This window comes from Phoxinus phoxinus (genome assembly GCF_949152265.1).
Source record: "Phoxinus phoxinus genome assembly, chromosome: 16".
Classification (NCBI taxonomy): domain Eukaryota; kingdom Metazoa; phylum Chordata; class Actinopteri; order Cypriniformes; family Leuciscidae; genus Phoxinus; species Phoxinus phoxinus.
Window position 1 is genome coordinate 5,741,394 of NC_136891.1, and position 12,978 is coordinate 5,754,371.

Here is a 12,978-nt window from a genome sequence, read left to right on the forward strand (position 1 = left end):
TAAAGTGGAAAAGAAACTGTGAGGGAAAAGAAAAAAGGCCGTTGGCCTGTGGCCTAGTGGATGGGCAGATGGTGTACCAATATAAATACACACACACACACACACACAAATAAATAAGTGTGTGTATATATATATATATTTGCGTGTGTATTTGTGTATTTATATTGATACACCATACCATAGTGGTATACAAATAATAATTATTATTTTGTTATAAATAAAATGAAAGATTTTTTATATTCTATTAATTTTACCAGATTTTAACTCTCACATAATGCGAGCAGCATCGGTTTCCATGCAGCATCGGTTTCCATGCAGATTCTCCAGATGGAGAAAAAAAAAAGCCAAAAAATAACAAAAACAAGTACACCTCACCCTTAGCCAAGTAATAATACTTCTGTCCACAACAAGCCACAGACTTTCATGTCTCTAGCACAAACTGCTATGCTAAGTATATGTATGGTTTGAGGTGTGTTCAGGGGAGACAGAGGACAGATTGGTCACCTCGTCAGGGAGCTGCTGGTAGACAGCCTCTGCTGTGGCGAGGATGAGGAGCGGCGTGAATGAGGGCACGTCCTGCAGCAGTGTGAGGAAGCTGCTCTTGACCGTCTCACTGATGGCTTCCCACCAGTCACTGATGTGAGGCATGTAGATGATGCTGGGTACACACCGCCGAGCCTCACGAAACACCTACAAACACACACACAAACCGAATAAAATTACTAATAATAATAATGCAATGCTCAACAATAAAACATTCAGATTTGTATTTCTTATATGTACTGCCAACCTATTCCATTTTTATTGATCTTTTATTTAGTACTGCATTTTCATATTTGCTAGAAATATGTATATTTTACATTATATATATATATATATAATTTCTCTGTAATGCAAATCTAATCTTTGTTAGTTAGTTACTGACTTACCAATAAATGTTATAAAGTGTTTCTAAACCATTTACCTTATTTTGTGCAACACAGATGTAAGCTATTTTCTAGATTTCTTATTCATTAACTGCTATGTAAAAAACTAGACGGTTAACAAAATGCATAAAAGGTCAAACTATTTGTGCTACAAACCAGTGTTTTAATGATTATATAATAAATCTAAATAATATGATAAGAAATATCAGTTTGCAACATCGAGCAGCATAACGGACTGTTTTGGTACAGGAACAATAACTGGAAGCGAATGACAGCGGAAGCCTCGCACATTCATGCTACAAACGGCTGCACTAAAATTAAGAATAAGGTGGATGACTACCATGATCACACATCTTAGTCACAACACTGTTAATACTACAAGCCTACAGCCCCACACACAGGCTGTGTGAAATATTCTAAAGTGATTGTGTATCTCAGCTTGCCTGAGCACAGGACTCCTCTGGGGTTTTGGCACTGACGGAGTATAGTGTGGGAAGGTCAAGACGGTGCACAGTGAACTTCTCCAGGTGGTGCAGCACAGCAGGGGCCAGGTGTGTGCTCTGCCCCGCGCCCTGGGGCCCCGTCAGCAGCAGCCGTGGCCGGTAAGAGGTGGGCTGCTGGTAGGCAGAACTGAAACAAACAGGAAAAAAAAAAAGGTAATTATCCATCCATCCATCCGTATTACTATCCATCTATCTATACATTTATCTATCGAGACACAACCTCAGATTCTGAATTTAGGAAGAGTTGCTGACAAGCGGAATCAAGCTATGATGACTGACTAAAACTCCAATAATGTAATGAAGAGAAATAAAGGTAATTGATAAAGTTGGCAGCTCTTTAGGGATGACAAATTTTCATGCATTTGACATCTATACTGTATATTAATATATTGAGATGAACCACTTGCCAACATCTCATTTAAGTGTGAGGAGCTGCAAGTATTGATGATCTCAAGCTAATGTCATAAAACGCAACCACTGAACCATGAAGAACAAATCAATGCAAACGAGATTGAAGTAGGTCTTCTGAGGAACAAAAGACATCTCAGAGCTGACGGTCAGTTCTACAGCATTCCAACAGATGGCAGCAAAACACAGCGCTTGACTAGCAAATAAAGCTCTCAGGTTTAGGGAATTATAAATGTAACACATTTTGTTTGTTGTTTATTTTCTATTGCCATATCAACATGAAAGGAAATATTCATACAAATTATAATATCTAATATTCTAAATCTAAAAGATAACAGCTATATGGTAGTCATTGTTTATGACAATATTGTTAATTATGTATAATCATAATGAATGAAGGGTCTCATAGTGCACTGATTAATCATAAGGGTGCTGAGGATGACAACTGAGATTTTGTGTGAATTTATGTAACTCACGTGGTAAAGTGGAGAAAGGGTTTATGGGTGGTGCAGGAAGCGGCTTTCTTCGGCGATCCTGGCTGAGTTTCATAAATGGAAGGAGCACCAAGACATTCCTCGTCCTCGCTGTACGAGTCCTCCACCAACAGATGATTGTCCATGTCTGAAAACACAGACAAGAAACTTTAAATGCTGCCATTTCTATCACAGTGCTTTACAGCCAGTTTAACTAATACAGAAAACTTAAAAAACTGAAAACAGAATATTCAGCAAGAAATAGTGCTTTGATTTCATGCATTAATGTTGGGGAAAGGAAAGTAAAATAAATTCAAATAAAATAAAATAGTAATATGTTATTATTTAATAAATTAAACCCCTTCCCTCAGTAATACATTTGTAAAACATTATTCAAATCGGGAAAATCTTAGCTCTTGTAGTTGGCACTTTCTCTTGAGAACTTGAGAAAAAAGCAAGAGCAAAAACTGATATTTGCCTGATTTTAATATTTTCTTTACAAATTTATTCTTGAGAGAAGTTTAAAAAGGCATGGAGGCATATTCTTGCAAATTTATTCTTTCTACGTTTATTTTTCTTATGATTTGTACTTTTCTTATGAAACAAACCACTAAAACAAAAACATACATAAAACAAAGGAGTTATTGGATAAAATGGTAACAATATAAATAAGAAAGTCAGTAAATAAATGAATAATAAATACATACATGTATATGCCAACACCATAAGTTCCTATTAGGAGCTATATCATGTTTGCCATGACTACTATTTTTTATCTCGCCACATGCTTGCTACTACAGTGGGTTAGAGAAAAGCAAAAATGTTCCCCATTTATCAAAATAAACATCAGTTCTCCCATGCAGACTATAGAAGGGTTTTTCAAGGACTGCCACCCGTCCTAAATCTGAAAGTCACTCACAAATCGGAGGCCTTTCCGGAAGATTTTCAGCTTTAACAATCGCACGTCTACCCAGCATGATGCAGCTCTCTATGATTCAAGTTTTTTAACATGACTCCAAGGCCGAGGGTCACCAAGACTGTATAAGGAAATAGATCCTACTGGGTCTGTGATATCTTTAAAATATAATCATGCACCTCTCTCCAAAAATACTAGGCTTCTGAGCATTGCACACAAGACATGAAATCGGTCCCCCTCCTCTCTCTGGCATCGCCAAAACTCAGGATTATCTCTAAATAGCCTTCTGGGTGTCCAGTACAATCTGTGTAACATTTTTAATTGTAAGACGTGTTCCAATATATATATAGATCAATTTTAAATTACGATCCTCCCCCATTCTTCATCTTCATATGTGCATCCCAAATCTTTTTCCCAAATTATCTTAAAGGCAGAACTAATATTTTGGCCCATTTGACTACCGGTAATACATAAGGAACAATATTTAGATGCCTAATGGCCAGTACCCATGATATTCCGGATCATCATGAGAGTGTTTTTACCCCTGGGAGCATGTGAGGGGGAGGCAAAGATACTTGTGAGCATGCGTCTCATTTGTAGATATTTCCAGAACTGATCATTAGGCAAGCTGAATTGTTTTTAAAGTCTCTCAAAAGATATCAATGCATCTTCCAGAATACTGATATTTTTATCCACTCATTTCTTCCATAACACAGGTGTTCCACCTATTAACAACTTTGGATTGGCCCAGATAGCAGACGAAGGGCGTAAAAAAAGGCTCAACCCCAAAAATGCGGGAGGTCTTTTTCCAAACTGTTGGAGATGGGAAATAATCGGGTAATTACGCACTGGTAGTGATAGCTTTGTTATCAATAAGTGCTTAAAAGGTATAAGCGAAACAACAGATTTTTCCATGTTAGCCATGGGGGAGCCCACTCTGTGCAACAAGGCATAATGATATGCATAATGATACCTAGTCCTACCCTCTCATACATTATTTTTAAAGTGAAAAGTACTGAAAAAAATTATAATTACCTCCCAAATCAAATATAGAGTAGGGGAAATAGTTTGTCATTCTAGAGGAGTGTTACTCATTGCAAGGCTCGCCAAGCTTTAATTTGTGGCTCGCATGGCAGTAAATAATACGGTGATATGATCATGCAGTCAATACAGATATTTCATAGAAACATTAAAAACAAATAGGGCTGTAACTTGTTTCGGATTCTCATCCACAGACGACTGGTTTTGGGCATTTTTACTGTGTGATAAATATAAGCAGCACGGCACAACAGTTCATGCTCACAGTCTCCAAATTAAGAGGAGAAATGGATAAATATTAAGTCTGCTGTTTAAAACAAAGAACCAGTGTAGGAGAAGGTTATTAAGCGCAAACAGCATGGAACTGTATATTTGTGCAGTGTGCGGCATGTCAAAAAATTTATTCAGATTTGAAGCTTGTGTTGTGACAAACACGCACATCAACCCGATCGATCGTTCATAACAACTACAATACATTCAGATTCATCAATCGGAATGGTTTGATACATGATGGGCTAATGTAGAAAAAATAACTTAAGGTCATTAAATGTATTCTAGAAATCCTGCTTTTTTTTGTCATTAAGGGAAATCATCTTGTTTTCGTTACAAATTTGAATGGTAAATCATAAAGAATATTTCCCTGCCCTTTTGTATTTATTGCAATGCATATTGTATGTTCAGGGATGACAGATTGATAAGCAGACATGGTATTTATGACTGGATGTAACTTTTGATGCTTTGCGGTAAAATTGGCTCTCTTACTGACTTTGTCCTATCAGTGTGGCTCATGAAAAAAGTGAAGACCACAGTTCTAGAGGAAAAAGATTGCTCTAATTGAAAAATGACCCATTTATAAAATATTTATATTATTCATCAACCTAAAAAAGGGGGTCAATTTTGATTTAATGTTTCATTTAATTGTTTATTTAACTTCTCACCAGTTATCAATCATCTCTAACATTTCATACAAAGTTTCACTTCAAATAAGCAGTTTAACTACAGCAAAGCATAAACTCAAGACTAAAATGGAGGGATGGAGTCACATGACTTATTACTACAAAGAGGGCAGTCATTAAAAACACTGGGAAAATTATATTCCCAGCAGAAATATGAGGTGGTTATAATAAAAGCTCTGTACGTAAGGTACAAAAAATAGATTTAAATGGATGACGAAACACCTAAATGAGAAAAGAAGGGCAAAGAAAAAAAACAAATGAAAGCAATTTTTGTACCTGTGATGTCTAAAAGAAATAACTCAGCGAACAAAATAAAACCCATCAGCAGGAAATGGAGGGCGTACCGTCTGTGTGTTCCCTGTGCAGGAGCTCTGCGTGGGGGAAGACTCGCATCAGGCAGGCAAGCATTTGAGCCAGCGTGGGCTCCAGCAGGGGCTTCAATACACAGGAAAGGGCCTGGCCGGGCGGAGCCACAGCCCTTTGGCCCGCAGGTACTATGGAGCGAAGGGCACAACCAAAGTCCCGCGCCCCCAAAACGATGGAGCCCACGTCCAGCTGATAGCGCTGGCTGGTGGCGTAGATCTGAGGATAGCGCCGCCGCAGAGCCGCTAGCGCAGCCTCTGTGCAAAGTGCTTTGATGTCGGCCCCACAGTAACCTGAGACACGGGGAGACAGCAGAGTTGGACATGTAGAAATATGGACAAATAGCTAGCATTATATATTTACAAGCTAATAGTTGCATAATTACACACAAATAAATAGGTATATTAATATTAAAAAGTCATTACAACATGTTTTCATTATAGCCTTGCTAACAGTAGAATTATTAATGCTGTGTTCCAATCAACTTAAAGAGAAAAAGTTATTTTATATTTGAGGAAAGTGCAATTTTTTTTATAAAATACAATAAAAATTATTATTATTTTTTAATTAAATTTTATTTAAAATTATAAATAAAATTTAATTTTGATATCAGCCTTTGATTATCAGGCAAACATTTTACTAAAATTTGAGAAATATGCAAAAAAACTTAAGTCCCACAAACATGGCAATATCTAGGAATATACTTTAAGACACGGTTTATTCACTTTTAGGCATATAAAATAATGTATCAGTGAGTCAATATTCCTGTATTAAATTATAATAAAACCTGATGAACAAACACTGACACCCGAGAAAGGTGTGTAAAACATAGTAAACGTTCTTATTATGGCACTGGCATCTTCTGAGTATCAGACAACAAAACACTTTATGATCTAGAGATATCAAGTTGTAATAGAGCTCACATCTGACTTTGAATGTAGATTAAACATCAAACATGTTCTGACTGGGGGTTTTATGGAAAAAAAGAAATGACTTGAGACCCAAAACGCATTTAACGTTGCACCTAGTTAGGATGAACTGTAGAGCTGAAGCTAGAAAATCATGACTTTTGCATCCATCTTACCGACACATTTCTCGGCTAGCTCATTTATGAAGGGTTCGGCTAGCTTGGGGCTCCAGTCCCTGGTGTGGATTTCTAGAATGTGCTTTCGGGCCTGTTTAACACAAACACAGACAGTTTACAGATGAAACAAAGCGCAGCCAAACTGTTTTGATCATAAACTCTTAACAAAGGGGCTGGAGAAAACATAAGAGCTAACGTTTGATTAGCCAGCACCCTGCTGTGAAGACAAACATTATACACATCCAGATATTAGAACCGCACACACCTGACCTGATATTACAACTTCAGCTACAAAGCTCAGGCGTAGTTGACGCACAGTCATGAACAATTCTGGGGTGTAACTATGTTTGACAATTATATAAGAAGCTGTGAAACTATATAAACAAGTCTGATTGAAAAAATAATAGTTACAAAATAAATGCATTTACATTATTGTTTTCCCCAATTTAGTACATTTATTACAAATTATGTATTAAAATAATAACTCTGAATAATAAATAGATGGAATGATATACAACAAATCTATATATGACCATTAGTGAAAATATATTTTGTATGTTTACAATTTAATGTATTGTTTTCCACTACAAATTGGTAATAAAATTTTAAATACCAGATTTTCAATGTATTTCACACTTTTGGACCTTATACAAAATAATATTATAATATTTATTACAATAATAATACTCTATTATACTGATCATCGTTGTGTCTTTGAATGTTTTCTGGTTTGATTGATGGTATTTTAGAGTACACTGATATGAAATCCTCATTCTTGTGAAGATAGTGCAGAACTGCTCTGACTGGTGGACAAAGGAAAAATATATATGCTATGAATCTAAAACGATATTTCCCTTAAAGTCTTATATGTAGTTAGCGTCTATTCATTTATAGCTTGGAGTGCTAAATACTTCAAAACAGTAGCTTGACTGTAAAAGTGACTTGAAAATCTTCTGTTTAAAGGTAACGTTAAAGGCTTCAACACCAGCCATGAAATGTTTTGAACTAAAGCAGGAATGCCCAGACATCAGCAGTGAGCAGCATGCTAAACCGAACTCATCAAATTTAATTGGCATTCCATTTGTCAAGCTGTCAACGAGCTTGACAAACAGAATATGTGAGATTATCAGATAAGATGCATTTCGAAGGCCAAAAAGGCTGTGAAAGACTAGAAACTGAGCTTTCAGACTATTTCAGGATAAGTGTTTTGAGTGAGGGACACCAAGGACTATCTGGGACACAGAGTGTCAGTTGGCTGTACCCGGCAAAGTAAAAAAAAGGATTTGTGCACCTTTTTATCTGGCAGGTTGAACAGAAACTCCCGGTCAAAGCGTCCGGGCCTCCTGAGTGCGGGGTCGATAGAGTCGAGTCTGTTTGTAGCACCGATGACCACTATCTCCCCCCGGCTGTCCAAACCATCCATCAATGCCAGTAATGTGGACACTATGGAGCTAAAGAAATTTAAACACAATGACTGGTTAACCTCTTTGCATGTAAAATGAAAAGGAGTTGATGTGTAAATGTGGGTAGGACATCTAACTCATTTCAAACGAGCAAGAAATATCTTGTTTTCCATGATAGATTCCTTGTAATACCAAAACCCTTTGTGTGGAAATCATAATGAACTATCTGATTCCTTCAGGAGCATTTCTAATCCTGATGATGAAACCTTCTGCAATACCCGCCACATTCATTTGAATGCATTACCTGTGAATTTGATCCTGTCTGCTGGAGCGAACAGGAGCGAGGCCATCAATCTCATCGAAAAAGATGATGGAGGGTCTCATGAGGTATGCCTGCCAGGAGGACAGGAAGTGTTAGGTGTGTGGCTGGACAATCACATACCTAACACATCAAAACAGCTAGGGAGAGAACAGAGACTAACTATATTTCCATCACCCTGTTTTTATGCACATTTTGAAGTATGGCATCAGAAAAGAGAAACGAATGCCAATTTTCAGGGAGGAAAAAAAACGTAATTCGCAAAAAAGTTTACACGCTTGCTTGAGGTGTTTTTTGACTTGAGCGAAAAAAGTTGTGCGAATAAAATGTGAATAATGGGAGATGGAAACCCCACGTGACTGGGAATTTCGGCTCTTTTTAGGGAACCGAACCGGAACATTTGGCTCAGCTCAGTAATAAGAGTATAGGCTTGCGTGTGTTACGTGATATTAAGGATGAGCTTTACACCACACTGCTCGACCACACGCACTCCATGCAGTGACTGAATATTATGGTAATGTGTAGCCTACTGTATGTGCGCGAGATGAATCGAGAGGCGCGGAACCGGTACTGTCATCACACGTGATCACACGCATATACACATCACAATAACATTCAGATAGTTACTACTTGATTTGTGGCTGAGCAGTGTAGCGAAAGGATAATCATATTATTCCGTCTTGTATTAATATACAAAAAGGGAAAACGGCTCTCAGACGGAAACCGACTCTACCCGTTCACTTAAAGTCCGACACATCACAGGCCCTGTCCCAAACGGCACCCTAAGCACTCGCGGTCTTCCTCTGAGTCTGCACTTTACTGACGTAACACCACTTTGACTGTCGGGAAGAAGTCTGCTGCAGAGCTCGCATCAGTGCGGGCTTGGCAAAAGTGCGCATTGAGGGTGCAAATTGACCGCAAAGGGGGCGCTGGCGAGTACCCTTCTGAGCTAAAATGACAAATGGGACATCCTACAGTTTCACGGACTTAACGGACACGCACACACGGCAGCCATTCTAAGTCCACAAGACCGAAAGTGCATATGAAGTGTGCCATTTGGGACAGAGCCACTACTGTTTCCACTCATGGTGTTTTATTTACTGTTGGTTACCAATACCACCGTTGTCCGCTCGCATCCAAATTTACATTTGTTTTATTGTGAATTTGTAAGAATCGCTTTACGTTTGGATGGAAACCCAGCTACTGACACCTGTTTTTTATAGGGACAACAAGACAACTTGAGATAAACTACAAGAATGAACAAAGAGGAAAAAGCTCTAGTGGAAAATTTATGTTAGATGTTAAATACTATAATCTAAGTCTAAGGTTTTATATGTATTAAACTCATTCATTTTAATGTTGTTATTATTATGTAAATGACAAATTGGTTTTAAAACTGCAAACTTAAACTCCAAAGAAGTTTAACACTTATTGGGAGTATTTAACTCATTAGCTCTAATGTGCTTGTTAAGTCTGACATCACACATCACCGTTTCATCTTTTATGAATCATTAAAGCTACACTGTGTACTTTTTTTAAGTTGATTCTTAGCAAAAAAACACTTTGTTCTTTTAAAATTATATGTGCTCATTACTTCTACCAACTAATCAAGTATTCTCATAAGCGTATCTGCCATTTATAATGCATACGGGTGAGCTGCTCGAATAGCGGAAGCCATGCTGCGCCTCCATCTTAAAAATACATTAGCCAAAGAGGGACATACCTGGAAATTCAAACTTCGTCTTTCGCGTTTTTACACTCAGTGGCACCGTGACGAATGTGAGGGGGAGATTACTCGCGACTGCCGGCAGATTTGAAATAATACGGCCACAGTAGACGTTAAAACGCCCTCGGAATGGGAGGGGCTAGAAAGTAATATTCAATTGGTAGTCATACAATTTCACTGTTAGATGGGAGTAATTCCTACACAGGGTAGCTTTAAAATATTGGTGTCTCTCTCTGTGAACCCAGAGACTGTAGTGTACACCATGAGCTTATAAAAGCTTACCTTAAATGTGTAATATGAATAAATAGTGATCAAAAACGGCTGTTGAGATAGAATTCTCTCATGAAACATGAAATGTTTGGACCCGGTAATAGTATTCCATTCATTACAACTTAACAAATGGCCAGGAATGTGCAATATATGTTCATCAACAAATATCACCTCACAGACAACATAAACTAGCTCAAGGTCATACTGGGATCAGAGTTGGGAGGTTGTCTACTAGATCACCTGGTCAAAAAGTAGGCGGAGCTGTCGCTCAGACTCTCCCACCCATTTGCTGAGGCAGTCGGCGCCCTTGCGCATGAAAAAAGACACCTTCCTGTCACCCTGACTGCATTCATTAGCCAAAGCCCGTGCCACCAGCGTCTTCCCGGTTCCTGGAGGCCCATAGAACAGACATCCTCTGCAAAGAGGGGGGAAAATTGTTGGTGTCAACCTCAGCCAACACGCCAAGAGACATTTAAGCGCATGATGAATATTACACACAAAACTGGAAAACCCGTGTGAAAAAAAAATCATACAAGCAATAAGCCACACCTTGGAGGCTGGATCTTAAACTTCTCAAACACTTCTGGATATAGTAGAGGAAAGACAACCATTTCTTTCAAAGACTGGATGTGGTGGGTGAGACCTCCAACACTGTCAAACTTCACCTGCATTGAAAGAGACAAGAACACATGCTAGCCCACAAAGCATCTTTTTCCTCAATGGATATCAATGAAGCATCAAGGAGATGATAATAAATTGAATGTAAACGAGTATACAACTCCAAGACTCACAGAAGTGTCCAGATTCATGGGATCCACGTCCGCTAAACTGGCACCCACTTTTACTCGGTCTCGAAGAACACCGCTAGCCAAATCCTCTGTCCGCAGGTTCATGGGTAGACACCTGTCACACAATATAGACAAATAACAGATCAACATCAAGCCTTAGTAAAATTTCACACTCTTTCGCTCTGTAACAAGCCACGAATTGAGTGAATAAACAGTCATTCAGTTAGGTAATGTCACCTGTTACGAGCTCGGCTCATGCTTTTGCTTTTCCGCCTTTCAAAACGCTCTTCGTCTGATGATGATGTTGATTCACTGCTGTGAATGGCATGTTTTTTTACTCTGGTGATAAAAAAAACAGAAAAGGAAAAAATTATAAATAACCCTCCAAAAATCATAAAACATACAACAGGGAGAAATGACACACGAGAACAGAAACATCTGGACAGCTGCAAATAACCATTATTCACCTAATATGGCTTCTTCTTGCAGGAGATCGGTGTGTGTCGAACAGAGAGCCCTTGCTTTGCTTCCTGTTCACTGGCTCTGAGAAAACGCATATCATAAAAATATTTTAATAATTGCATAGGCTACATGGCTTAAGTTTCTGCGAGACGTAGAGAGTGAGCATTGAGAGCTTTGTTGCTCGTGTGGATGTGTCCGAAGCGAGTACCTATTGGGGGAGCTTCATATCGCTGCACAGTTTTACGCTGCCTGAGGTTATAAGGTCTGTCGTTCTCCTCTCCAACCTCTTCTGCCTCGTCTCCTTCATCGTCTTCATCATCATCAGCCTCCACATCTTCATCCTCCTCTCCCTCCTCATGAGACTCTTAAAAATGAGAAAGAGAACTGTTCCGACACCACGGCCAAACAGAAAAGCTCATCGGCCAATGCCGATATAATGCCAAATATTGGCCGATATCTCAGCCTTTCCGATATATCGGCCTACCACTAACCTACACCATGGTGACACGTCATAACTAAAATATTATAATAACAAAGCTGTCTGCACTGAAAGTGCTGTTTGCAGCAGTTTTCAAAGCATTACTCTTTCTGCTCAGTGCCAGATTTTTTATTTAATAATAATATACCACAGTATAAATGTTATATCTTGATCTCTACCATTATTTGTTCTCCTCATAAGTCCACAATCCACTTATACCTTCAGTTCCTTCCTCCTCTTCAGGGTCCTTTGATTTGCTCATGACTTTGTGATGCCCCTGCATTCCATACGTGTTCCTCCGCAAAGACTTCCTCCTCTTCACACGGGAGTACATGTCCATGTTTTCCTGAACCAAAAAAATTAAATAAATAAATAAATAAACATATAAATGAGAAATGTGGAGCAGAATCAATGGAGTTTGTAGTATGTGAGTTGACTCATCAGTGGGTTCACAGCCCACACTGAAGAGAGAGGCCAATGCTTCAGAGTAACACAGGATTTTAATAACCTCAATGCGGGCAATCGTTTGCTTAATGAGATGGAAAACAAGGCGGCCCAATTGTTCTGCTGTGTAATCAGTGTTAAAGAATAGGAGGAGTCACCAGTTCAGTGTCCGTCCACATGCGTAGGCGCTCCACTTCTCGATTCTGCCGTATGCTGCTGATGTTGTCCATCTCTTGAAGAACTGCTTCTGCCGTACTAATAACAGACAAGTAGAGTAGTAAAAAAAAAATGTAACTGAAAGTTTACTGAAGTGCAGGCGTCTATCAGCGGATCCCTAATATATCTGCTGATAGACGCCGCTTTCAAACGCTCCTGTGTGTATCAGTGTATGAGCTCAATGAAGAGCATCATTGAGATGTCA

The 12,978-nt window shown here is 38.7% G+C and overlaps 1 protein-coding gene across 2 annotated transcripts in view; it reads right to left on the reverse strand.

The window, feature by feature from the left end:
- Window positions 1-12,978, reverse strand: part of atad2b (ATPase family AAA domain containing 2B) — an 80,242-nt gene that overhangs the window by 60,945 nt on the left and 6,319 nt on the right. For both annotated transcript variants that reach the window (XM_079584639.1, XM_079584638.1), the window contains exons 5-19: window positions 12,716-12,812; window positions 12,333-12,459; window positions 11,844-11,999; window positions 11,641-11,716; window positions 11,411-11,512; window positions 11,177-11,288; window positions 10,935-11,050; window positions 10,626-10,800; window positions 8,375-8,463; window positions 7,959-8,118; window positions 6,668-6,758; window positions 5,565-5,876; window positions 2,314-2,458; window positions 1,370-1,556; window positions 505-690 (exon numbers count right to left, since the gene is read on the reverse strand). In XM_079584639.1, the coding sequence (XP_079440765.1) occupies window positions 505-690; window positions 1,370-1,556; window positions 2,314-2,458; window positions 5,565-5,876; window positions 6,668-6,758; window positions 7,959-8,118; window positions 8,375-8,463; window positions 10,626-10,800; window positions 10,935-11,050; window positions 11,177-11,288; window positions 11,411-11,512; window positions 11,641-11,716; window positions 11,844-11,999; window positions 12,333-12,459; window positions 12,716-12,812 (2,131 nt within the window). The remainder of the gene's footprint in view (window positions 1-504; window positions 691-1,369; window positions 1,557-2,313; window positions 2,459-5,564; window positions 5,877-6,667; window positions 6,759-7,958; window positions 8,119-8,374; window positions 8,464-10,625; window positions 10,801-10,934; window positions 11,051-11,176; window positions 11,289-11,410; window positions 11,513-11,640; window positions 11,717-11,843; window positions 12,000-12,332; window positions 12,460-12,715; window positions 12,813-12,978) is intronic.